This window comes from Bos indicus, chromosome 27 (genome assembly GCF_029378745.1).
Source record: "Bos indicus isolate NIAB-ARS_2022 breed Sahiwal x Tharparkar chromosome 27, NIAB-ARS_B.indTharparkar_mat_pri_1.0, whole genome shotgun sequence".
Lineage (NCBI taxonomy): Eukaryota > Metazoa > Chordata > Mammalia > Artiodactyla > Bovidae > Bos > Bos indicus.
The window spans coordinates 33,486,392-33,513,291 of record NC_091786.1 but is presented as its reverse complement, the minus strand read 5'-3'; the positions used below and the strand labels follow the sequence as shown (position 1 = coordinate 33,513,291).

The 26,900-nt window shown below is 45.8% G+C and overlaps 3 protein-coding genes across 14 annotated transcripts in view; 2 read left to right on the top strand and 1 right to left on the bottom strand.

The window, feature by feature from the left end:
• Positions 1–13,976, top strand: part of NSD3 (nuclear receptor binding SET domain protein 3) — a 99,543-nt gene extending 85,567 nt beyond the window's left edge. For 4 of the 5 annotated variants that reach the window (XM_070781400.1, XM_019953262.2, XM_019953265.2 and 1 more), the window contains 8 exons: positions 255–457; positions 1,481–1,593; positions 2,149–2,418; positions 7,640–7,756; positions 9,254–9,395; positions 10,398–10,504; positions 11,130–11,334; positions 11,688–13,976. In XM_070781400.1, coding sequence (XP_070637501.1) covers positions 255–457; positions 1,481–1,593; positions 2,149–2,418; positions 7,640–7,756; positions 9,254–9,395; positions 10,398–10,504; positions 11,130–11,334; positions 11,688–11,929 — 1,399 coding nt within the window. In that variant the 3' untranslated portion in view covers positions 11,930–13,976. The remainder of the gene's footprint in view (positions 1–254; positions 458–1,480; positions 1,594–2,148; positions 2,419–7,639; positions 7,757–9,253; positions 9,396–10,397; positions 10,505–11,129; positions 11,335–11,687) is intronic. The other variant, XM_019953263.2, reaches the window with a different exon arrangement.
• A 272-nt stretch (positions 13,977–14,248) lies between these two features.
• Positions 14,249–23,421, top strand: PLPP5 (phospholipid phosphatase 5). Of its 6 annotated transcripts, none has more exons than XM_070781430.1 (8): positions 14,249–14,467; positions 18,213–18,304; positions 18,695–18,773; positions 19,165–19,255; positions 19,620–19,683; positions 20,151–20,275; positions 21,185–21,355; positions 22,261–23,421. In XM_070781430.1, the coding sequence occupies exons 3-8, from the start codon at positions 18,744–18,746 to the stop codon at positions 22,422–22,424; spliced, it is 645 nt and encodes a 214-aa protein (XP_070637531.1). In that variant the 5' UTR covers positions 14,249–14,467; positions 18,213–18,304; positions 18,695–18,743; the 3' UTR covers positions 22,425–23,421. The 6 variants fall into 6 exon arrangements, with proteins under 6 accessions (XP_070637531.1, XP_019808829.1, XP_070637528.1 ...); XM_019953270.2 differs by having other exon boundaries at positions 18,695–18,803; XM_070781427.1 differs by lacking the exons at positions 14,249–14,467; positions 18,213–18,304 and adding an exon at positions 18,418–18,555.
• DDHD2 (DDHD domain containing 2) overlaps positions 14,681–26,900 on the bottom strand; it is a 37,925-nt gene continuing 25,705 nt past the window's right edge. For 2 of the 3 annotated variants that reach the window (XM_019953268.2, XM_070781415.1), the window contains 2 exons: positions 26,388–26,495; positions 23,707–25,622 (listed from right to left, as the gene is read on the bottom strand). In XM_019953268.2, the coding sequence (XP_019808827.1) occupies positions 26,414–26,495 (82 nt within the window). In that variant the 3' untranslated portion in view covers positions 23,707–25,622; positions 26,388–26,413. Of the gene's footprint in view, positions 16,639–23,706; positions 25,623–26,387; positions 26,496–26,900 lie in introns of those variants that run through there. The other variant, XM_070781414.1, reaches the window with a different exon arrangement.

Here is a 26,900-nt window from a genome sequence, read left to right as displayed (position 1 = left end):
AAATATTAATATTTAAGGAAGAAATCAGATCGGGTGTTTAGGGCCTAGTTTGTTTAGTCTGTGTTCACCATTTCACGCATTAATTCATTCATCAGTATGTTGTTAAATGACTTGTGCTTTGGGCAGGATTAAAGGTAAGCGAGGTGTTCTGTGTCCTTAGATTTGCAATGAAAATTACACAGTACGAAACCTGTGTCTTTCGGCTCCCGCCAGCCGTGTAAAGCATAGCGCAACTCTCCATCCTCCGCTTTCAGATGGTGGCCGGCCGAGATCTGCAACCCCCGGTCTGTGCCGCTGAACATCCAGGGCCTCAAGCATGACCTGGGCGACTTCCCCGTGTTCTTCTTCGGCTCTCACGACTACTACTGGGTCCACCAGGGCAGAGTGTTCCCTTACGTCGAAGGAGACAAAAGCTTTGCCGATGGACAGACCAGTATTAACAAGACCTTCAAAAAAGGTACGTTGGACGCCATTCACCGTGGCTCAGAACTGACGCTCCTGTTGATCTGTCCGCACGCCTCACTCATGGAGGACACGTGCCGGTAGGGAGTTTCACCAGGTGTTATGACCTGGCGTCCATAGTTTCCAGTCACGTTAGAACCACCTCACAATCCAATCACTCAGAAAAACCCGTTCAGTGGAGTAGACTGTGCTGTGTGTGTGAAAGAAGTTTTCTCAGTGATCTTACTACAGACGTGGAGATTTTTCTGGGAACGCAGAGTCTCCTTAATTAAGTGAAGCACCTTTGCCACAGAAGAGTAGTCAGCACTTCCCATGAAGAGCCTTACAGCTGTTTTCTGTAAAATTTTTTGCTGTCTAATTTTGTTAAACTTTTTTTTGCTGTGTATTGAGGTAAATCCCATCTACAAACAAGGTTGTGATGGTTTCAGGTGAATAGCAAAGGGACTCAGCCGTACATATCCACGTGTCCATTCTCCCCCAAATTCCCCTCCCATCCGGGCTGTCACATAACCTTGAGCAGAGTTCCCTGAGCTACACAGGAGGTCCTGGTTGGTTATCCATTTTAAATATAGCTGTGTGTTCGTCTCCATCCCACACTCCAGAACTGTTTCCCCACCCCCTGGCAGCCATAAATTTGTTCTCTAAGTCTTAACAGCTGTTTTTGCAACAAGTTGACGGGAAGTTTAGCTTTCTGGGGCAGAGTGAAGTGAATTTAAATCTGGTACAAGGTAAAAGCTGCTGTCAGGTTCCTGTGGAAACCCCTGACCATTGAAGGGGGGCCTCTTTTCCATGGTGGCAGCTTGCAAAGAGCAGTCAGTGTTCAGCTGCAGATGAATTATATCCCATTTCAGTGTTACTCTATCCTGGTGGTAAATGGTTACTTCCAGGACATAATTTTAAAAAGAAAACCTCAGGTCCCATTTCGTGCATGGGGAAGGCAGGGTAATAACAACTCTCCTAGTGGTTTTTGTTTATTTGGTGTGGGGTGTTTTTATGCTTTGTCCGGTCTTATTGGCAGCGTTGGAAGAAGCTGCAAAACGTTTCCAAGAATTGAAAGCACAAAGAGAAAGTAAAGAAGCACTGGAGATTGAAAAAAGCTCAAGAAAACCCCCTCCATACAAACACATCAAAGTGAGTCTTCACCCATGAAAATGCTGGTATTTGACAGACAAGGTGAAACTGCTCTCTTAGTAGTTAGAAGGCCCCGACTGGCTTGTAAAAACTTTATGCTGATTACAGCTCAGTCTGTGCAGAACAAGCTTCTGCTGGAGCATCCGCTGGGAGCCGAGGCTGCTGCGCCGGGAGGGCGAGGACTTTGACGAGTGAGCCCCTCATACTGAGGAACAACACGTTTGATGGGAATTTCTGTGCTTGCTCCTCAGCCTGTCCTGTAACCAGCAAGAATATAGGGATTTAGCCCCTTTCTTCCAGAGAGCCCAGAGCTGTTTTCAACTTTATGAAATGGTCATCAACTGATAGGAGGGGAAAGACACAGGATAAATGAGGACTCGCGTCAGGTTTTGGTATTTTTGTCAACTTAAGAGAGGCAGCTGTTAATCTCAGCTTACTCAACTGGGGAAATCCTTTCTCAGGGTCACCCCACAGGCAGTAGCGGGGCCAGGCGGGCCTGGGTGTCTCCGATGTCCTGTTCAGATTCCTCCCTCCCACTTGTGATTTTGTTGCCAGGCCAACAAAGTGATAGGAAAGGTACAGATCCAGGTGGCAGACCTGTCGGAGATTCCCCGCTGCAACTGCAAGCCGGCCGACGAGAACCCTTGTGGCTTGGAGTCCGAGTGCCTGAACCGGATGCTGCAGTATGAGTGTCACCCCCAGGTGTGCCCGGCGGGGGAGCGCTGCCAGAACCAGTGCTTCACCAAGAGGCTCTACCCGGACGCAGAGGTCATCAGGACCGAGCGGAGGGGCTGGGGCCTCCGGACCAAGAGGAGCATCAAGAAGGTAGCACGGGGCGGGGCGGCAGTGGGTCAGACCAGGACCCGTGCCTCTCAGAGTGTGTCAGTAAGGATTCAGTACACAGGGATTCATTCCACAATTCTGAAACTTCTCAGGTTGAGAGTTTGGTACTTCTGGAGCAAGTAAGAAATGGTTAGAAGAGCAGATGGTAAAGAATCTGCCTGCAGTGCGATCCACGTTTGACCGCTGGGTTGGGAAGATCCCCTGGAGACCGGAATGGCTACCCACTCCAGTATTCTTGCCTGGAGAATCCCATGGACAGAGGAGCCTGGCGCACTGCAGTCCATGGGGTCCCAAAGAGTCGGACACGACTGAGTGACTTTCACTTTTCCTGTGATCAGTCATAAGAAGGAGAAGGGATATTGGTCATTCTATCTGAAATATTTTTTACTTGTTAAGCAAACTAGATTTAACATAGGTAAAAGGAAAAATAGTGAAGTTAAGAACATACTGGACAGAAACTAGCAAACCCAGGACTTTGCTCCAACATTGTAATTAACCATGAAGCCCCAGTCAAGTCACTTAACCCAGGGGTCTCCAACCTCTGGGATCTAATGCCTGATCTGAGGTGGAACTGATGTAATAATACTAGAAATAAAGTGCACAATGAAATGTAATGCACTTAAATCATCCCGAAATCATCCCCCCTCCCCCATCCATGGAAAAATTGTCTTCCATGAAACCAGTCCCTGGTGCCAAAAAGGATGAGGACTGCTGACTTAACCTCTCTGAGCCTCAATTCCTCTATCTCTAAAATGGATATAATAAACCCTGCCCTACATGTGAAAGAGTTGTGGCTAGTCTCAAATTAGATCATATATACAGAGCAGCTAGAAAAAGTTGAGATCTTTAATACTTATAAATTATCTTCATTCTTATACTTTGAGGTAATTCTTCAAAGCAGTCTCTTTGTTTAACACAGGAAATGTGTGCCCATTGTGGAAAATATTTTAATCCAGATAACTCAATTGAAAATCACCAATAAATCCTACTATTCACACAGTGGCTTTTAACCTTTAGAGACCCTGAGAATCTTCCAGGGTCCTTGTTACAATGAGTGTCAACTGAAATATTGGTGACAGGCCTAAATAATCTGTTTTTTAAAAAGTTTGTCTTCTCCACCTAGTCCCCACCATCACCTTCTGATGTGTACAACTTACAGCCATGTTCTCTGAGAGAAGATGGGCCTAATAGGAATTTAAAATTACTCTTGGCATTTTTCTGCCTTAAAAAAAAAAAAATCACCTTTATAATGAAATGCTGTATAACATAGAACAGAAATTCAAACAATACAAAAAAGATAATAAAGAGTGAAATTCCCCAATTCCTGCCCTCCACACCAGAGAAGACCATTGTTCTTAAGTTGGTGTGTAGCCTGTTAGAACTTTTTCTGTGCAGTTACTACACACAAACGGAGAGAGGTTAATAAAAGGAGACCATGATCGTCCAGGCTGTGTGGCCTAACCGGGGCTGTAGTTGAGCAGGAAAGAAGTGGTTGGACTTCTGACATTTCGAAGGTAGCACCTGCAGGATTCGCCAGCTCAGTGGGTATGTGGATTGGGTTGCTTGGTCAAAGGCCATCTGCATTTAAAGTGTCATCATATAGGGACTTCCCTGGTGGTCCAGTGGTTAAGAATCCACCTTGCAGTACAGGGGACACGGGTTCGATCCCTGGTCTGGGAACTAGGATTCCGCATGCTATGGAGCAGCTAAGCCCCTGTCACCACTGCTGAGCCCACTGCCGCAGCTAGAGTCCATGTGCTGCAACAGAAGCTCCCACATGACGCAACGAGGACTGCCATGCCACGACTACGACCCGACGCAGTCAGATAAATATTTTTTTAAATGTCACCATATAATGCACACATTTTGATACTACTTTAATGCCCTGCATATCACTTGCAGGGTTTTACTTATGGTTTCAGGGGAGTTTGTGGAGCCATCCTGAAGTTTAATATGGTGTTGACACCTTTTAGTAGTAGTTATATTTATTCTAAACCATGTTCTAAGTTACTAAGTTAATGATATAATCAAAAGAGAAGAAAACAGTCAGGATTATTCTGCCCTTTAGCACCTACTAAAGGGAATTGCTAGTAGAAGACAATTGGTCATTTACAAAAGAGCTGAACATACACAGTCACTGAACAGCATAGTCAAAAAGACTGTAGCAATGTGGAGAAGGCTTGGGTACACTCAGAGACAGGAGCCCAATGGGAGACTGAAGTACACCATCAGTCCCCTTCTTTTCACACAAAACAGATTCCTAAAAACGTGTGCCAGACTTAAACAAAGGACCCTGTTATGAAGTGGTTTCTTTCTTAGAAATTAAAAACATGTGTGCGTGCTAAGTCGCTTCAGTCGTATCTGACTCTTTGTGACCCTATGGACTGTAGCCCGCTAGGCTCCTTTGTCCATGGGCTTCTCCAGGTACCAGTACTGGAGTAGGCTGCCATGCCCTCCTCCTCCAGGGGATTTCCCAACCCAGGGATCTAACCCACATCTCCCACGGCTCCTGCATTGCAGGCAGATTCTTTACCACTGAGTCACTGGGGAAGCCCTAAAAAAAATTATATTAAATACTAAATTAAACTGTCCTTTTGCTGTTGCCTTTAAGGATAGATTTCTAGCATTTTAAAATTTATTTATTTCTTTATTTTTGGCCATGCCTCACGGCATGGGAGATCTTAGTTTCCCGACCAGGGATCAAACCTGAGCCTCCTTCATTGGTAACATGGAGTTGTAACCACTGGACCGCCAGAGAAGTTCCAGATTTCTGCCTGCTTAAAAGTTCTTTATTTTGTTACTTTTAACCACAATTGAATTCACAGTTAATGGTTTTAAGTCCAGTAAGCAACTCCTTGAGGCTAAAGATTTGTCACTTTTTAGATGCCTAAAATATTTCTTTTACAAAATAACTAGACAGATGTATTCACAACCATATCGAGTTGACAAGACTTAACATACCTCGTTTGATATCAGCACTTTTTTTCAGTATTCACCAGTTTTCATAGAATAGTAAATAGAAACCATAACACATGGTTTCAGACCTTAAAAAGCCACAGAACCCTTTCTTCAAATGAAGCCTTGACTTGAATCTCAAGCGTGTCAGGCAGGTAAAGTGGAGCTGATTTGGTCTGAACCCCCTGCTCGGTCTTCAGTCCAGAAAACTCGCCATAAAGTAAGGTATCACCAGGTGGCAGTGCAGCCAAGATGCAATGAGACCCACCTGGGAGGGCGGCGAGACCGCGGCCGGGCCAGGTGTTCTCAGCGGCCAAGGCCCAAGTCCGGACCGCGTGGAGGGAAAGCCATTCAGGGCCGACTGCGCACAGTACGTGCCCGTGCAGAGCTGTCCTGTCTTGGCGTCTCAGGCGGAGGGGAAACGCGGCTCCCTGTCGGAACCTGTCCCATCGGTTACAACGGGGGAGAGAAGCCCCCAGAAGCGCGCTTGTGTGTTGACCAGGCCCAGCCGAGAGGAGCTGTAGCTGCTTGAAGCAGACGGGCCCTCGCCCATGTCCCCTGTGGCCAGCCAGCCGGCCGGACGCCCAGGCTGACCCACCATCTCCCTTCTCTCATGCCAAAGTCACAGTCTCGTCTTTTTATCGGTGGGAAAAGTCTTTTTATCGGTGGGAAAAACCTAAGTATCCATACGTAAGGACATTGGCTTATGCTTTTAATGACTCATCAGAATCAGAAAAGACTACAGTGCTTCTCTTTAGATGACTGATGCTCTCGGTTCTGTGATACTGAGCAATGAGCGGTGAGCACGGCTGGTGAGAACTTGGGTTGGGGGCTGGGGGAGGAACACAGGTCTAGTAAAAACAATAGCAAATACATATTAATTTACTCCCTGAAGACATTTCTCTGCCTCGGAAATGTATTTTTAACACCAAGAAATCCTATAGTTAATGTTGTTGCCCTAGATTGAATCAGCCAAGTCTTCGAGGTGAAAGGGTGATTCATGATTATGCATTTATAAACATGAGAGGTTGAATGTACGGTATTTACGCTTATTTTAAAAAGGAGCTTATTAGTACACACCTGTTAGAACAGCAGAATGAAAAACAGTGACTATCCCATGGGCTTCCCTAGTAGCTCACCTGGTAAAGAATCTACCTGCAATGCAGCAGACCCTGGTTCGATCCCTGGGTGGGGAAGATCCCCTGGAGAAGGGAATAGCAACCCACTCCAGTATTCTTTCCTGGAGAATCCCATGGACAGAGGAGCCTGGTGGGCTACAGTCCACGGGGTCACAAAGAGTCAGACACGACTGAGCGCACACATACCACATGCTGACGAGGACGTGGGGAGGCCGGCGCTCTCATACATGGGGAGTGTGTGGTGGGAACTCAAAATGATCCCGCCACTCTGGGAAATAGCTTGGCAGTTTTCTAAAAAATTAAACATATGCTCACCATATGACCCAGCATTTATCCCAGAGAAATGAAAACCTTTGTCTACATATAAACTTTATCAAAATGTTCACAGCATCTTTATTTGGTAATAAAAGCTTTATTTGTTACTCAGCAGTAATGAAACAATAAACTATTGATACCCACAACAGCTTGGCTAGATCTCAAGGAAATTAAGCTTAGTTTTTCTTTGAAAAGCCAATCTCTAAAGGTTACATATTGTGATTCCATTTATAGCACACCCTCAAAATGATAAAACTATAGGGTTGGGAAGGTCCTACTGTTTAGCCCTGGGAACTATATTCAATATCCCATGATAAACCATAATAGAGAAGGATATAAAAAAAGAGTCTGTGTGTATGTATAACTGAATCAGTCTGCAGCACGTCAGAAATTAACACAACTTTGTAAGTCAACTAAACTTCCATAAAATATAATTAAGGAAAAAACGATGGAGTTGGAGAACAAACGAGGGACGGAGGATGGGCAGGGTTGTGAAGGAGCGGTTCTGGGCCTCTGTGTTGACATGACTGTGGTGGTGGCTGCCTAACTGCCCACCTGGTAGAACTCCGGAAACGCACGTGTGTACACATAACAACACACATGCACACAAACAAGTGCTTGTGAAATCCTCAAAATCTTGTCCCAGTGTCAGTTTTCTGGTCTTCCTTTGTATCGTCATTCTGTTTCCAGGAAGGTTTTGGGTTAATTCTCTTGGGTTACACATGTGGTGTTTGGGAATGCTTTCTAACACAATACACTAATTGTTCCTCTGCATGTTGCATGCTCCTCTGCAGGGTGAATTTGTAAATGAATATGTCGGCGAATTAATTGATGAGGAAGAATGCAGATTGCGAATCAAGCGAGCCCACGAGAACAGTGTAACTAATTTTTATATGTTAACTGTTACCAAGGTAAAATTGCTTTTTTTTTTGGTAAGAACAAAGGATTTTTTTGGTTTAGTCTCATAGTCTTAGGTTGAATTCCGTTTCCTTCCTCTAATTTGGTTTCATTTCAAGCAAAACATAATGGTCTGTGGTAGCCAGTATGCGTCCCGCTGTAATATGCTCATTTTACCAGAATACAAATGTGAGGGATTGTCGCAGGTCACGTGACACAGCGCCATGCATGAGAAGGTGACCAGCAACAAGGTTAACATACCCGGGTTTGAGCCTCAGCTCTTAGTCCTGGAAGACCTGGTCCCCAGTTTGGTTATCACCAAGGGAGAGAGTCACCGCTGTGATTCTAAGTCACAAACCACCAGGAGAGTTCTGCTTTAGCAAAAAAATCCTAACTATAAATCATTCTGTATATTTAGACTTTTTTTTTTAATGAGTCAGGAAAAATGAATGCTGTCAAAAGAGACAGTAAAACTTCTGATTTAATACGTGCAACTGTGGGTGTTACTTGAAGCACATTCACTGCAAAACCTACTTTATTGAATTTCTCCAACAGTCCTCTGATTTATAGGTGACGAGAAACTGAGGCCCAGCCATGAGAAATGATGTGTTGAATATCTTGTTACAGCTTAACGAAGTACCTGTGTTTCCTATGTTCCGGGCTCTCTCTAAAACTGAATCAGAATAGCATTAAAAGAACTAGAAATCACTGAAGAGTATTAGTTTAACTGTTATGTCACTGAAAGTTTTACCACTTTCACAAACAGATAATGTATAAACATAAAATGCCATTTATTCATGGCTGCCGACTGTCCCCTTAGCTCCCAGCCCCACTGCCAGTGACCCCTGCAGCCATCCAGACAACACTAGGGGGCTGTGTCCTCCAGAGCCTTTCCGGATTATCAGAGTGTAAATTCAGGGAGCCAAAATGTTGGGCTTCTTATGATACCTTGAACTTTCATATAAGTAAATGTAAGTGACAAAGATTATATCCCAGACTCTAGCTTTTCCATCAGCCAAATCTCCCAAGTCTTTGTGCAGAGAAGTGTCTCGCTTCTGTTCCCTCTCTCTTTGTGGCCTAAGTTCTCGTCCACCTGCGCCCCTGGCCCCCAGCTCTGCTTCTCGCTCAGAGCAGGGGTGGCAGCAAACCACCATCATCCCCGTCTCAATTAACATCCTAACTGAGCACGCTCTGCTCAGAAAACACCTTTCCTTCAGCCCCACACCCAGCTGACATTCTAAGTGGCGTTATCTGCAGTCTGTTCCTAGAAGCAAACTTTAAAAGAACCCAGACTTCACATTGTCTTACTTGCTCTGACTTGGTCTCCATGTAGAGAAGAGGACTCGGTCAGTCGTCCAGGAGCACATCTGTGAAGCTGTAGGTGGTCAGGCCTCGGCTGACGGTGCTTGGCGCTACCCTGGGGCTCCTGCCTGCGCTGGGGGTTTCTCCGACACGCTGATGCTCAGTTTTATGTCAAAGGAGCTCTCTCTTCCTTTCTTTTCTTTCTGAAGGACCGTATCATTGATGCTGGCCCAAAGGGAAATTATTCTCGCTTTATGAACCACAGTTGTAATCCAAACTGTGAAACCCAAAAGTGGACCGTGAATGGAGACGTTCGTGTTGGGCTTTTTGCTCTTTGTGACATTCCTGCAGGTAAAAGGAACTTAACTTGCTTCCTCTCCCAGGACACTCTTCAAGTTTTGACCCTCACATATTTATTCAAATAAAATAAAGAGCTGTGTTTAGAATTATCTGTCATTAAGAAGTAAAACTCTATCCTGCAAAAGGGAGATTAGTAGAAGCAAATTCGTTCTCCAAATGATTGCTGTCTGTTTAATGTAAGCAGATGTTTAAACTTTTGTTTTCTTTTTTAATTTAAAGTAATGAGCCTGCGTTAACATCAGCTGGTTTCTTGGGCTGTTTGTGGGAGCTTTCTTATTTTGTTTTTTAGTTCGAAAGAGCATTCTGTTCCAAATTAGACATAAAAAGCTTTTTGAAGCAGTCACTGCTTTTATTTTTCCTTACCCATCCACCATCATAACAGCAGAACTTAATTTCTCCTTTGTTAGAAAAATGGGTGGGAAGGGAAGTGCCATAACTGAAAGGGATTTAAACTGTTTCTAGCACTCACTGTGGATTGCTGAGGAAGCTTGGACCTCCTAGTTTGAATCCCTGGGTCTTCGGTTTGTATAGTAAACCTGCATTTAGAACTCTTTTTCTGATCATAATGTAAGACATTAGCTACTGAACATGGTATGGTTGTGACAATTCCACGGTCATATTGTTCACTTGGACACTAGGTGTGAAATAGTTTTAGAAAAAGAGGCCTGAACTAGAGCCTGTTTTTCTTGAGCACAGGTTTCAGATTCTCAGTCTCTCTATCATAGTGTTTGACCACTTCAGTGAAAAGGCTATGATGGCCTTTGCAGAATATTTCTTTTGCTTTAATCATTGGTGGATGGGGACGTCTTCTTCTAGCTTTTGTTTGTTTGTTTGTTTTCCTTTTCCCCATCACTGTGTTCAGTGTGGAACAAGGAGGAGGGAAGGGTCTTCATATCAGAATCATGTCTCTCTTATCAGTGTGAGGCTGTGTCTTTGACGGCTTCTCTCTTCCCTGGGACTTGAGTATGAACAGTTCTCTCTCTTGTGGCCTAGGGATGGAGCTGACATTTAATTACAACCTGGACTGTCTGGGCAACGGCAGGACGGAGTGCCACTGCGGGGCAGACAACTGCAGCGGCTTCCTGGGCGTGCGCCCGAAGGTCAGTGGTAGGGAGGGCGCTGCTGGAGAACCGTCTCAGGAAGAGTGGGCCAGATGGTTTCATCTGTCAGGTTCCGAACATGTTTGTATTTCTGATTGAACTGGAAGTTAGTAGACTCCTTTTCAAAAACATTTTAAAAAAATTCACCTTACCCTAAAAGCCACCCAGTTACACACTTTAAACTGGTGGATTTTATGGTTTGTGAATGATATCTCAGTGTCTTTGCAATTTTGAAGAAAAAGCACCTATTCAAAAGTCAGTGAAAATGAAGCACAGTTTTTTAAAATAGAGCAGTGTCCTTCTTTTTTTTTTTAATTTGGCTGCACCAGCTCTTTGTTGCAGCACATGGGCTCTTCTAGTTAAAACATGTTGACTCTAGTCCCTGACCAGGGATCGAACCCAGGCCCCCTGCGGTAGGGGCACAGAGCCTTATCCACTGGACCACCAGGGAAGTCCCAATAAAGCCTTGTTTTTCTTTCATTTCTGTTACGGGACAAGCCCTTCTGGAGTTTTATCTAACCGGACAACAGATGGATTTAAGTGAACCTGAGGTTGTAGGATTTTCCTTTTCCGTAGCGCTTCATGCGCTGTGATCATTAAAACTATGGTCCCTCTTTCCCGCCAGTCGGCATGTGCCTCCACAGCTGAAGAAAAGGCCAAAAATGCTAAGCTAAAGCCGAAGCGACGAAAAATCAAAACGGAGCCCAAGCAGCTGCACGAGGATTTCTGTTTCCAGTGTGGGGATGGCGGGGAGCTGGTCATGTGCGACAGGAAGGACTGCTCCAAAGCCTACCACCTGCTCTGCCTTAACCTGCCGCAGCCGCCCTACGGTGAGCGCCTCCCCCCCGCCCGCCACGTCCAGCCCCCTGTGGGCCATGCGATGGGCAGCGGAGAGGACAAGTGGCTGGAGCAAGCAACTCTCAGTGCACGGGGGGACGCCTGTGGGCGGCAGGGCTGGGGTCTTGTGTTCCCTGAGGTGGGCAGCTGGCTCTTGTGGTGTGGAGCTGGGGGCAGAGCTCACACTCACGCCGCCAGGACCACACAGACCTCTCGTGGGCCAAGGCCTGGAGCTGTGGTCAGCCGGACGCAGCCTCCAGCTGGAGAGGCAGGTGGGAGGTGGGGTGTTTGGCGGGCAATGGACCCGGGCACTCACTGGGCTCTGTCCTTCTTCCCGCCTCTCCAGGAAAGTGGGAGTGCCCCTGGCACCAGTGCGACGAGTGCAGCGCTGCGGCCGTCGCCTTCTGCGAGTTCTGCCCCCGGTCCTTCTGTAAAGATCACGAGAAGGGGGCGCTGGTGCCCTCCGCCCTGGAAGGCCGGCTCTGCTGCTCAGAGCACGACCCTGCGTCCCCTGTGTCCCCCGAGTACTGGAGCAAGATCAAGTGTAAACTGGAATCACAGGATCACGGAGAAGAAGTCAAGGAGTAAATGGGCAGGGAAAATGTCCTTCTTTTTATTTAAAGGAAAAAAAAGGAAAAGAAAAAAGTAGAGGACGCGTCAGTGCAAGAAGAGACCGCTGCGACGTGGGCAGCCTTGGCCAGCGGTACTACCTTGCAAAAGCAGGAGCGGGGAGATGGTCCGCAGGCCGAAGCCGGTGGTGGGCTCTGGTGTTTTCAGTTCTGTCGGTTTGGGAATTCCTGTGTGGAGGGTTAGATTCACTTGGTCTTTTCTTGCCTTTTACTGTGCTTCAGAGCCTTTGCAGCTGGGAAAAAAGAGCTGTCTTCACTTTTTAAAATAAGAACAGACAGAAAAGAAAGTTTTTGTTAATGAGATAAATTTAAAGTCTAGGATGTGTTCCATGGGTGTACAAAACAAAAGTAGTCATCATTCCTTTATTTATTTTCATTTTTTAAGATTCTGAGATGCGTAGTTCAGATAGTCTGATCAGTGTATGTGTGTACATGTGTGTTTTAAGTAGGAATTGCAGAAAGCCCTCTAGAAAAGGGTCTGGCGGTGTCACAGGCCCCTCTCCCGGGCAGAAGGGCGGCTGGCTTCGCTTTCCCTTCCAGGTGTCTCTCATGGTCTTAGAGACGGCTCTGGGAGGACTGAACCTGGCCTCTTGAAAACAAAAGCCCTCAGTGGATATTACCTCTGTGGTCTTAAACTCGGCGGGCTTTCTGATATGACTTTACCTAGAAAGGTATGTAATGTGGTTGCTGGTTTTTCCTTCTGGAGGAAACTAGAAGCGGATGGCCTCACCGAGTCTGAAATGTTCTCCGATGATAATGGGTATTTTGGTGAAGTGCATTTATGTGGGATGTGAATGCAGTGTTTGAATGGACATTCCTATTATCCTGGGGCACTGGTAAAGGCAGCTAAAGGCAGATGAAGGGCACGGACCAAAAGTTGGATCAGAGGAGCTCCCTTGTCTGTCCAGCGTGCTGTGGACCCTGGTCTGGCTTGGAGAGAATGTGGGCGTTTTATTTTCCGTCTCCTGGTCAGACATCAGTTTCCTCAGGGAAACTACACAAATGAATTTGAATTTGTGTGATTTGAGTAGCTCTTTCTGTTTAACTCCACATTTGAGGGTGAAAGGGGTCAGGGCATTCCCCAAGTTACCTGTCAGTTATCCAGTCCTTAGACTCGCCCCACTGGGGAAGGGAAGCACTTGTGCAGGGTAGGTAAGGGCCCCGCAAACACACTTCACTGCAGGAAGCACTTAGGGAGAGCTCCCGAGAAAGCAGTATTGGCAAGAATAGACGCTCGTGAAGCGGACTGTCTGCCCCCACAACTCCCTTGCTTGTAATGCGTAGGAATATGTCTACTCCAGGATCCCCTGTATGGATCCATTAGTCCTGTCAGACCTTGTTGTAACACTGTACTAAGTAGAAGTCTAGGGTTAGCTTGAATGAACGTTAACTTTCTCTGTGAATTTTGACTGCTTACAATTGCCTGTACCTGGCAGCATTTATTTTCCCTCCCGAAGTACCCAGTGACCTTACAAAAAGGCTGGGAAGATGGATGCTCCACGACATTCCTTCAGTTGTGCTGTGTGTCCCCTTTTTTCTTATCAATTTAGAGCTCTTCTCTGGAAAAAAGAAAAAAAAAATCTGTTTTGTGCCTCTTTTTTTTTTTGTATGTATATGTGCAATTATACTGGATTTTTTTTTGTTTAAAAAAAACAAAAACAAAACAACAAAAAAACAAACACTACAATTCCTTTACTTAAGCTCCTAAACTGCCATTTGCGTGATTCCAGCAAATAATTTTGAGGTAACTTATTGAGCCTCCAGTAATTGTATTGATTAGATACGGTCTCAAAAGAAAGAGCAAGATAGAAGATGCTACACGTGTTACCAAATGCGACTGCCGCCAGTCACATGAATCACAGCTCACCAAAACACTACACTTTGCTCTTGAGCAACTATAGAGTTTGATGTCCTTTTAAAAAAATAACTTAAGAAAATCTATGTTTTATCATACTAAAACTTTATTTTATATATGTATATGATAAACGTTTGCTTTTCTAAACTTACTAACATGAAGGAGTTCCTTTAATATTTGAACTGTAACTCGCGTTGAATCAGTATCCAACATGAAATCTTCTTGCTTTGTTTTGGACTTAGTGCTATTTAATATCTGACTTTTATATGGTAAGCCAGGGTATATCCTGTATACTACAAATACCTTAGGTTTAAGTATTTTTATGCAACTTCTGCATTGTGTCACATTTGGTTTGTGTATCTGTAACAGAGCTCTGCTGAGAGTGTTCTGATTTGGGGTGGGGGACAGCGGGGTGGGTAGGTGGGGCGGGTGGGGGTGACTAACAGGATTGTTCTGCCATTTCAGAAATCAGGTTGGAAAGCAAAATCGCTGACCGCAGCTCTGGAGTCCCTGTCCGGGAATGTCCTCTAACAGTCTCAGAAGTGTTTTCAGTCCTGCCAGTGCCAAGGAGCTCTACTCACACCTTGTGGTGTCAGAAGTTTACGTATTTTAAAGGTGCAGGCTGTGGAAGCAGGCCAAAGAGTAAGTCGTGCTTTCTGTTTGCGAAGTATCCATCCATACAGTGTGCATAGTATCCGAGCAGCATGCTTGCCTGTGGCTCGCCATGAAATACTGCGACAGACACGTTGCTTACTCACAGCCGGAAGTTGTTATTTGATTTGCTAACTGTGAAATCGAGCTGTAGTCAGACTGAAAATGGCTGGTTTTTACTTCTTATCCAAAAATGAAATAACATCAAGCAGCATGGGATAACAACGGTCATATTTTTTTTTTGAACCTTATGTTGGTTCAGAGAAAAAGTGAATGTTAAGGTTTTTGAGAATCAGCAGAACGCTTCAGAAACTGGGTCTGTAACAACTAGAGGTGAGATTCCAGACCTTCCAGGCCCTGGTGGGAGTGGGGCGCTGCCTGTCGCTTGTCAGGGGGTGGGGGGGTGGGCTGCATTCCTGGAAGGCGGAAGCAGCTGGAGGAAGTGAATCATTTCTTGACTGTCTAATCAGGGCTACAGTTAGGAGTGACGTGGGTTTTATTTTCATTTCTCTTTTTAACACGTTCCCACCCTATCCTAATTCTCAAAAAAGCTCTTGCCTAAGCTATAAAATAGGCTGACTTTTAGAATCATTAAAACTTGGAGATTTCTGTGTGTTCAAGTCAGGAACACATCTAAAGACTAAAAAAATAAAATAGGGAAGGGGAAAGGCTGCTCCCTGCTGCCATTTCCACAAAGTATTTGGAAGCAGGTCTGGGAAGAATGCTGTGACACCCACAACCTCGAGATAATCACATAAAGGACTCTCAGACAGGGTGGCTATCAGATACCTTTCTTTCCTGATCGTGAAGCAGTTTCCTTACTTCACAGTAGCTTGTTGCATGGTGTGTTCCTGACAGGGTCCAGCCCAGACCTGCAGTTTGGAAGCAGACGGGCCAGCCATGTGGAGCGCAGGCTCTGGACTCCCGGGGATTTGTTGCTTGTCTCTCATTTCATTTTAAAACAGAAAGCTCTTCTTTAGCATTCACCTTAAAGTTAAGATGCTTCCGTATACCATGTCCCATTAGGATGAGAAAATTGGTCACCATGGCGTGCTGACAGTTTGGGAAGCTCACACCAGTTGTTCTTCTGCAGGAGGGACAGCACGAAGGGACAGGGGAAGTTGCTTAATTGGCGAGCAGTGCAAATTAGACTTGAATTACTTAAAAAGCTGGTGTGTCTAGATTCTTCGAGTTGGAGCTGCAGCAGACATGAAGTGATCATTTGGAACAACTTCCTTTAGCCTCAGGCCACCTAGACTTGGGCTTCCCTGGTGGCTCAGCTGGTAAAGAATCCACCTGAAATGCAGGAGACCCTTGTCCAATTCCTGGGTCGGGAAGATCCCCTGGAGAAGGGATAGGCTACCCACTCCAGTATTCTTGGGCTTCCCTGGTGGCTCAGCTGGTTAACAATCCGCCTGCAATCCGGGGGACCTGGGTTCAATCCCTGGGTTGGGAAGATCCCCTGGAGAAGGGATAGGCTACCCACTCCAGTATTCTTGGGCTTCCCTGGTGGCTCAGCTGGTTAACAATCCGCCTGCAATGCGGGGACCTGGGTTCAATCCCTGGGTTGGGAAGATCCCCTGGAGAAGGGAATGGCTACCCACTCCAGTATTCTGGCCTGAAGAATTCCATGGACTATACAGTCCATGGAGTCACAAAGAGTTGGACACAACTGAGTGACTTTCGCTTTCTTTCACCTAGACTTGGTCTCTGGTTATTTGTAAACAGAGAGTGGAACTCACTTCCATTTCCAGATAGGCTCGGAAATAGACTTAGACAGCTTTGCCATGTACTGACATATACGAAAGAGCTGGAAATTTGTATATACTGAAATCTACCAACGTTTATCTGGGGAGGGGGACTGGGAGAAATGGGGTCACAGTAGGGTGAGGGAGGGGAATTATAATGTTTACCACAGGTACGAAGTAGTCACTTTAACATTGAGACCTCTGCCTCATTGAATTCAGGTTTTTTAAGTACTTGAAACTCCTCAGATTCTCCTTGTTTTACAATTATTTTTAAATTTATGAAGTAGAAAGCATTGTTTTGTACACTGTTTTGTCTCTTACCCTCTTGAAGTTGGATTAGAGGCGAAGTTCTGCACACGGGAGCGTCCACACTAGGTCTCTCAGATTCAGTGCACGTAGTCGGGGAAGAGACTCCTGCATGAAATACCAGCAGCATTTACATGAGTATTTCTTACGTATGCTCTTTACTTTGTTACTTTGTCAACCCTATCCCCACACACCTCTTCTTTCCTTTTAATAGATGCCTGTGTAGGGAAAAAAAGAACTTTGCACTTATGTTACACTCCTGAAATGCCAGGTGTGACCTGTGTGTTTCAAACTCATTTCCGTTCTTTCTCCAGTCAGTCCATGGCTTAAGTGACAAGTTCAGGTTCGTGTGGCACATTTGTACGAAGGGGTAGGAGGTAGAGAAATACCTGTCCTTCAGGAGTATCTCAAAGTCATTAACGTGTAAGAGAAAGGGAAAAGAGTAGTTGCCAAAGTCCTTTATTCAGTCCTTCGTCTTCTCGTGTGACATCACTGCATCTGCTAATTGGCAAGAAAGCACCCTCGGGTTCCCCTTCCCCAGCCACCAGACCCCTGATGTGTGCACACCGCTGTCGTATCCATCAGATGACGTAGATGAGGGGTGTATATGGTGTAACTCTTGTCAGTTTAGAAGTGGACTGGATAAAATGTCCTTTTCCTTCATTGTCACTAATATTGCTCTTTATCTCATTCGTGCTGTCACATGCCCTCCATGTTAAACAAGAAAATCCTATCGCCACTGATAACTAAGATGCTAAATGATGATTGCAACTGGCTAATAATAAGGTTCTTTTTATATATAAGGGTGTGTGCATAATTGGAATTGACATGAGAAATCCATTTGTATCCACTTGTGATATTGCACAACAACCACAGATACCTACAGATTCTGTTTTCATTTCCTCGTGATCTTTATCTATGATAATGACCTTTGTAGATTGGTTATTTCTGTACTTTGTTTATCTGTAATAAACTTTGTAGATCCTGTGAAATGTTATTTTGCCTAAATCACTTGAGACTTGAGTCTTTAATAACAAAGCATCAATATTCACTAAAAGTCAATCTCTTTTATTAGAGTTTCTGTGACTTGGCTAGAAGCTCCTGATACTAAGGATTAGTGTTCATTTTCCCTGGGGGGCGTTCCACTAGGGCATTACTGAATAATGACTTGATGTTGCCACATAGACTTCAAGATATATGATATTTGGGGGATTTTGTTGATTGGCCCATGTTTTATTGCATAGTGTGAAATGTTTAAAGCTTGGTTAACCTGTATATAGATAGGTTATTGTTGACTAGTTACAGTGTATTAGGATTGCCTGTAATATTTAAGCTTCTTACTACTGTGTGTGCTGGTAGGAACATATAATTTTTGTACATTCTATTTACTGAGATGTTACCTATTTTATTTTACAAATACTTTGGGATTCAAATTTTTTTTTTTTTTTTGCTTCCGTGAGGATTAATTTGGAAGATTTTTAATGACATTCCACTGATTTCCGATTTTGCTTGAGATTGACTTCAATAAATTGTCCTGTATGTTCCAAAATTAAATATATGGACTTGTTCATTGCCTGTAACTTCTTGCTACAACTCAGTGGCCAACAGGCCACCCTGGGCGGGAGGGGGCCAGAGCGGGGTTGGAAGACCTCGTGCGTCTAACCTGCCGGTGGGCCCCGCAGCCCAAGGTCTAGCCGAGCCGCGGAAAACTTGGACCTGGCAACGCAGCAACACAAAACGCGCACTCTGCGCGCTTCCCGGGAGCGGAGGCTGAGTGAGTACGAAGCGTCGGGGCGGGCGTAGGAAGGCGGGTGGAGAGACACGTGGGGAGCGACCCCTCCCTCCGTCGGACCCGCCCCACCCGTCTTCCCCGTCCCCGCCCCCGACGTGATGCCCCGCCCCTCGGCTCCCCGCCCCCAGCGCCGCCACGTCAGCCTTGAGCGCGCACCGGGCGATGGGCAAGGGGAAGGCGGCGGCCCTCGCGGCCGAGCTGGGCGTGCGGCTCGCGCTGTTCGCGGTCTTCCTGTAAGGACTTGAGCTCTGGCCCCCTCCCCGACCCCGGTCCTGGTCCCTCAGCCCCCGACCCTCCTTTCCGAGACCCGGCCGGGTTCCGCGCGCGCTTGCCAGAAGCCGCCGACGCTCCGCTCCTTTGTGTCCCCTTCAGGGTGACGGAGTTGCTGCCGCCCTTCCAGAGGCTCATCCAGCCTGAGGAGATGTGGCTTTACCGGAATCCGTACGTGGAGGCAGAGTATCTCCCCACCAAGCCGATGTTTGTGCGTGGAGGACCAGCCTGCCTTCTGACCGCGCTTTTCAGGGCGTTGGGCGGTCATCCCGACTCCGCGGCGACATTTATGGGGAGTTCGCTGCTAGACGGGGCTTCGCGTCGCCGTGCTTCTCGGCGGGGTTGAGAGCGGATGTCCCTCCGCTTTGGCTCGGGGACACGTGCTGGGGGGCAGTGCTCAGGGCGGCCAGGGGAGCTCGGGGCCGTGGCCCCTGGACGCCACACCTGCAGGGGGCAGTTCAGGTCTGGTGTGTGACTTCTACTGTCACTCCGCTCCTCTTGTTGTCGGAGGTCTTGTTTTCAAGCCGATTCTGTTCTCTTTCGTGTGCTCACCTCCGCTGTGTCCCATGCAGGTCATCGCCTTCCTCGCCCCGCTGGCTCCAGTCCTACTGGCCAGGTGTCTCAAGGCGGCGGACGCAGCCGACAGCCGGCAGGCCTGCCTGGGTAAGAGTGACCCCCACGCTCGGCCATCGGGTCTTCCCCCGCCCCCCCGCCCCCCCCCCCCCATGGAGCTGGTGGCCTCAGTGTGTGGAGGCCATGTGCTGCGACTCCCTAAGGTGACTCTGCCTCCCCTCTACCCTACTTTTTACCTGTGACCTCTGGGTCACCTCCCAGGTACACCTGTACGCACAGGACTGTATGCACCTGTGGCACCGCAGTGGCCACCAAGGCCCGCGTTCCTTTTATGCTCCAGTCTGGCTGGAGGCTGACCTCTCTGCTGTCCCAGGAGACAGTGTCCCCTGTGGCTGTGCTGAACGAGACAGGGACCTCCGCAGACCCACTGACAGTGAGTTTCTTTGCTTTGCAGCGGCCAGCCTGGCGCTGGCCCTGAATGGCATCTTCACCAACACGATCAAACTGATAGTGGGGAGGTGAGTGCCCGAGCAGCCGCCTGCCGTCTCAGCCCTCTCCGGTCAGGAGAGCGGGTCACGCAGCCCCAGCCCTATCTTCCGGAGCCTCTTCTCTCTTAACGCTTCCTCCCTTCCCTCTGCCTTGGTGCCCGGCTGACTCTCGGGCTCTTTTCTGCCCAGAACAGCACATTTCCCAGTGCCAGAGTCAGTGTCCTCCAGAGCACCCTGAGGAAGCTGCAGCATGACTGGCTCTTTCCCCTAACAATTATGCGCTGCAGCCGCTTTTTTTTTTTTTTTTCTGATTTAAATACTAACCTTGGAAAAATAAGGCTTTTCTCTTAGTGGTGACTATCCAGTCCAGTTTCACTATTTTGCCTGGGATGCTATTTGACTGACAGTTAATAGGTTAATCGATGTCTAATACAACCGAAGAACAATTTCTGGAGTTGTAAACGATTCACGTTCAGACCTGGCCGTATTTCTTCCAGGCCACGCCCAGACTTCTTCTACCGCTGCTTCCCTGATGGGCAAGCCCATGGAGACTTGATGTGCACAGGAGACAAGGCCGTGGTGAATGAGGGCCGTAAGAGCTTCCCCAGTGGCCATGCTTCCTGTATGAATACCATGTGAACTCTACATCCCTGTTCTGGTTTTTTTAATCATTGAATTTAACCCAGGGGAACTAACTTGTGAGGATGGGAACATCTCACGCAGTCTTGTTCTTGTATCTAGAAGTCAGAGAGCCCCCGTTCTTTAATAACAAGCTTGAACCTCAAGTATTAAACATTTAAGGACAGAGGACGTAGTTTCCCTTCATGAAATTTGAACATTTTATTATTACTGTATTATCCTGCCTAAATCCTGCAATCTCGTGCTAGTCGTAAAAATACTAACCAGCCTTTATGGAAGAGTTCGGAGAAGGCAGTGGCACGCCACTCCAGTACTCCTGCCTGGAAAACCCCATGGACGGAGGAGCCTGGTGGGCTGCAGTCCATGGGGTCGCTAAGAGTCGGACCCGACTGAGTGACTTCACTTTCACTTTTCACTTTCATGCATTGGAGAAAGAAATGGCAACCCACTCCAGTGTCCTTGCCTGGAGAACCCCAGGGACGGGTGGGCTGCCGTCTCTGGGGTCGCAGAGTTGGACACAACTGAAGCGACTTAGCAGCATGGAAGAGTTACTACATAGTCAGGTGCTTCCAAAAGCATTTTAGATTCATGTCTCATTTGACAGCAATATTAGCCCAATGAGATGGCTTCTGTTATTTTTATGATTCCCATTTATATACGAGGAAATGGAGGCACTGGGAAATGAAGTCCCATCACTAGGAGTCCAAAAACTCTCTTCCGGGTACATGTCACTCACTTTGGGAGATAATCCTTCATTTTCCCTTGTTTTCTCCTCCCTCGTAACTGACAGTCTCGATCAGTGATCTACACCAGAAGCTACAAAAAGGGCTAAGAATATGTTCCTAACCCTGTCTTCTTCTTTTCCTTTAAAAGACGTTTTCCCCTCTTCTAGTTGCATTTGCCGGTCTGGCCTTCGCATCCTTCTACCTGGCGGGGAAGTTACACTGCTTCACACCAAGAGGCCGAGGGAAATCTTGGAGATTCTGTTCCTTTCTGTCACCCCTACTCTTTGCAGCTGTGATTGCACTGTCCCGCACCTGTGACTACAAGCATCACTGGCAGGGTAAGCATCACAGGCCTCCAGGCCGTGGACCCTCCATGGTTCTCCCGTCATTTGTCCCCCGCACGTGGCATGGGACACACCCCTGGGTGTCTGCTGAGTGAACAGACAAGTGTGCAGAGGATGGTCTGGATCTGAACTGAGTGTGGTTTATTGCTACATGGAAAATGAGAAAGCACACTGTTATCTTTTAAACAGATTACCAAAGAGGGACATCCTAATTTTCCCATTACTTTGAAGCATCGTAAGTTCAGGAAAAAATCAAGAAATTTTTTACAACCAACCTCAAAGTTCAGTTTACTTACTACCTTAAAAATCAACTTCACTGTCAAGGTTTTTGTTCAGTAATGGAAGTAAAATTTAAGAAAACATAAAATTGTAATTAAACCAAAGAAATTTAAGTTGAATGATATAGTAAATCATCCAAATTACAGAGTATCTGCAGAGAAAGCCCAAAATTCAAAAAAAACAAAACAAAAAAAAAACAAAAAAAGCTGACAGTATCAGCTAGAGGCCCTTAAGAGCTGTTCTGAAGAATAAACTAAATTTTTACAAAGAGAGGCAACTCCTAGAGAGTTTATTCCTTCCTCTAGAACCCTTTGAATGGTGATGAGTTTTTTATAGTATTCAATGAATCTGTTATTCTTCCAAACTAAAAAACTCAATGCAGTGAACTCAGAATATGCCTTGTTATACTTACCTAACTAAAGATGTGTTTTGATTTGGTGTTTAAGGGAACGGCTTGATAATGACCATACTGCAGCTATATGATAAAACTAAGAAAATCCCCCAAAACGATAACCCTGGAATGTAGGGGTTTTGCAGAGTAGCCTTGGAGGGTCAAGCTCCCTCCACCAGCAAGCATGACTTGTGAGTGAGGGAAAGCCATCTCCTCTGTCTTCGTCCAGACGTCCTGGCTGGATCCGCCATTGGCCTGACGTTCGCGTACAGCTGCTACAGGCAGTACTACCCTCCGCTGACAGACGCCGAGTGCCACAGGCCGCTGCCCCTCAGCCCCGCTCTTCCTGCCCCGCAGAAGCAGCCCCGCGACCTGCAGCCTTTCTGTGTTTAGACCCTGGAGCCGCCTCCCTGGAGAACAGGCCCATCGGACCTCCTCTCTCCCCACGCCCAGGACAAGAATGTCTGACCTTCACCTCCTGAGGACAGGTGAGGACAGACGCCCACAGGCTGATGCAGTTTTGCCCCGGCGCACGGCTCACAGGGATTTATCAAGAGGGGTCGAAGTCCTTTTTCACTACTGTTTGCCATGCATAGTTCCCCAACAGCTTACGAGTCTGGTCCACCAGATTGGTATCCCAAGATCCAGTGTTTTCACATGTAACTTCAGTACGGCTCTTAGAAGGATTATGTCACAAAGAAGCATTTACCTTAGCATCACTTTATCCTAGACACTAGCATTGATTACCAAAACTTAATTTCCACTTTCCATAGCTCAGAATCTTAAAATCCAGGGCATGAGCAATTAAATTATTTTACTTCTGTTTACTTTCTCTGGTGGGACAATTCCACCCCTGAAATGGGAGAATGTCCAATTCTGGCTAATTTACCACTGTTATGCTTATCCAAGTCCAGCTAAATAGTGCTGTCCCTTCTGAATTCTGTGAACATAAGTGATTTGATAATTTGCTGAATTACTGAGTAAACACAGTAAACAAGAAAATGGTCAGGAGCGTCGATTCAGTACCGACAGCAGATCCCGGTTCCTGCCGCACCTGTGCTGAGCCGAGCTCAGGAGCCGCTCTACCTCCAGTCACGGCTGCAGACCTGTGCGAACACACCCACCCTGCCACGTGGCTGAGGCAGGAGGGCGCTCAGAGACTTATCTGGAGGACAGATCAGCGTCTCCTGTCCTGTCCCCAGTGGGCCATGAGGAACAGTTATGGGACGTGGTCGGAACTGATGCACGGAACCTGAAACCACCCTTCTCTTTATGCTGACCGTACTTTAATATGACCTTGTTTTGTGTATTTCTTTCTATAACATTTTCAGTGCACCTTTTCCTTATGTAAATGCAATATGCAAATAAAATGGTGAATGTGGGCTTTGCACTTAAAGTTCCATTTGAGAACTGAAACATTTCAAAGTTAAACACTGGATTCCCCTTCTAACATAAGTGATTCAACTGTCTCCAGCAGTGGCTGATGTTAATAATACCAAAGAGCTCTCAATATTTACCTTATAATCACCGTACTTTAAAGTCAAGGGGAAAAGAACCCGAATGTCCGTTCTTTGTCCAGTACTTTTTTTAAACTTGTTTTAGTAACACAAAAGGGAGGAGAAAATGGTTATTGTACTGATTCTCTTTGGTCTTTGATGGATGAGCCAGGTAGAAGTAGGCAACTGGTCAAATTGGTTTTATTTCATTATTTACTAAAGTTTTAAATATAATCACATAAAAAACAAACATTTCAAAAAGTGCAAAATATTAGAAAGCTAATCAGTGCTATTAATCTTTCCATGCAAACAATCTCTCTTGCTGAGAATAAGCAATACCAATTCTGCAGCTGGGAATATGTATAAAATGATACTCTACCAGAGTTTAAAAATAGGCTTGGTCAAGAGATTGCACATGATACAACTGAAGTAGTGCAAAAAATATACAACTGAATAAGGAATTTAAGTCAAGCTTAGTACCCTGTGTAAGTGCATCCATGATACCAACACGGGGATACACAGGATATAAAGCTCTTTTCCAGTCACCTGCCCTTCACCACCAGGAAGGAAACACTTCTTAGTATAAACAGTGGTTTATCTAACAATCCGGGGTGATGCTGTTCATCTTTGGTTACAGGGACTCACTCTTGCTTGTCCTCTGGCTTACTCTTACAATTTACTTACTCTGTTAATAGGAAGAGTAAATTTAAATTTGAAGACAACAACTTGATGAAAGCTTCCCCTTTACATTGAATGCTACCTCATTCTCAGTAACCCTTATTTCGGTCTCAGAGTTTATGTAGTAAATAAAGCATCTCATAGAGCTGAAACGTCTTAGTGGCTTGGTCAGCATTAGTCTGTAAGCAGATGGACACAGAGGCCAGGCTCTCACCAGTACCCCAACCTTATGCTGTCACAGCGATGGCGTGTGTGAATGGTAAACGCCGGGGGTCTACATTCACCCATCTCTCTTGCACCTCTGACACTGACTGCGGCAGCTGTTCCTAGCCCCAGAGCCAGGTTTCTCTTTCGGAATGAGAAACATCTCCCCCTGGGCAGACCCACCCCTCCCCCAGCGCTGCCTGTGCTGGGGCCTGTCCAGTTGTTCCCTGCACTGCGGGGACTCAGAGGCAACAGTGTCTGTTTAAAGAGAACAGTCTTCAACACTCCCTTCACACAAGCAGATGTGGCAGATGGCTTTCACGAGTTGTTCCACCATGAACACACCACTAAAAGGTTTTATTCATCACTTCATAAGCAGTCAAAGCTGTGTAACTGCAGGTTTGTCAGCATTTATAACTTTACCCTAAACTTAAGAACTAACAAATAACTAGGTTGGACTTCATCTAGAGTCTCCCAGTTTGAAGTATGATATGATATAAAAAGGCAAGTCTAGGATATGTAATATCTTTATAAAGATGTACCTGATGGAAACTAAACTGTCCACTTTAGACTCTTAGAGCAGCTCAAACAGCTGTAAAAACAATGAACATCCTCTGTGAGTCCTAGCAATAAATCTTGTCAGTCAACTATAGAAAGTAAACAGTATTTATAATTTTAGTCTTTCTTCATATAGTACGTGTAGAAAACAAAAGTTGGCTGGAGGGAATCTGACTGCCCACCAGTCTCCCTCCTCCACTTAGATCTAGCCTTCCAACGCAGAGAACACCCATGACCATAAGCAGACCCAGAATGGCTTCTGAGTCTCAGGAGCCCACTACCAGATTAGAATATTCTCTAAAGATAAACAATAACCTAGAAAAATTTACACCCAACCCAAAACAAACTCAAGGCAGGCTTTATACCATCTCAAGTAATAAGCAATAGAGTGTGGTATGTAAATACCATCAGAGAATTAAAGATACAGACTACCCGCAGCCATGAAGAAAGAATGGCGAATGTTTCTGTGAAGCCAGTGGTAAAAAGTAACAGGGTCTTCCCTTTGCTTTTCCACTTGCTTCCAGAGAGGAAGATTATCTTCCAGAGACCCCAGTGGTGAGTAAGTGGCAGGCAACATGCAGGGAACGACATAGCTGAGAGGAAAACGCGGGAACAAAGAGGCAGGTTTTCTGGGGAAGGATCCCCCAGTGTCCATCTAGGGGAGAAAGTGGAAGAGAGGTCATCACGCTGAAGGTAACCAGAGAGAATGCCAGAATCTGACACACAAGCTTTCTAACTATTAATACATATATACAAGGCTGAGTAATGTAAATCCCAGGTTGGGCTGTCTATACTTAAAGCTGAAACTGTTGTAACTGCAAGGAGCTCAAACCAGTCCATCCTTAAGACCACCAGCCCTGAATATTCACTGGAAAGGCTGATGCTGAAGCTCCAATACTTCGATGCTGGGAAAGACTGAAAGCAAGAGGAGGAGAAGGCGGCAGGGGATGAGTTGGTTAGATGGCATCACTGACTCAATGGACATAGATTTGACCAAACTCCAGGAGACAGCAGAGGACAGAGGAGGCTGTTGTGCTGCAGAACATGGAGTCGCAAAGAGTTGGACACAACTTAGCGACTGAACAACAATAACAATGTAAATCCCAGAATGGACTGTATGTACTTAAAGCTGTAAATGTTGTCATGGTAACTTTTAGACGGTCAGAACCATGAAGATTCTGAGTTTAGATCCTAAAAATGACAAGTGTTATTGGACCAAGTTGCTAGCAAAACACACACTAACCTTTCTCTAAATGGCCTCCAGTGCTTTTTTCCCATGAATTTTAACCAGAGTCCCTCTAAAAATTAGTAATAACCTAGATCTTGGTGACAAGCAACAAAAAGTACATTTCCAAGCAGCTTTTGAGGCTCCACATGTTATATAGGAATAATGCTACATACATGACATTTAAAAACTTACATTAAGCAGCCTTAGGTGGTTCATTTTTACTGTAAAGGCTGATCAAGGAAGATACCCTGGGTTTGGTAGATTTCTTTGAGGACCAGCAGTACTGTATCTTCAGACTCCCTGGAGAAAGAAAAGATGATGTCGTAAAAGGAGACTACCATTTGTACTAGGTGTTTTACATACACAGCCACCTCACAGTTCATTTTTTTTACTGTTTTAAAAAACATCTGGCTCAGAAGTGGTGTATCTGACAGTGGCTTGGAAGGTAACCTAACAAAGAAGTTGTTTGTTAGGTTACCTTCTAACAAGTCTACGTTGCGTTCTGTAATATAAAAAAGCCAGTAGTAAATGACCAAGCCCTCCCTCCACAGAACTCCTTCTTGGGACAACATGGAAGAGTCATCCAATTCATCACCTTAATTTTTTAAATTTTGAGTCACCTTTTTAAAAGAAAAGCCAATACAATCATGTGGATAAAGATCAAAGATACAAAAGGATGTAATAATGAAATCTCCTTCCCACTAT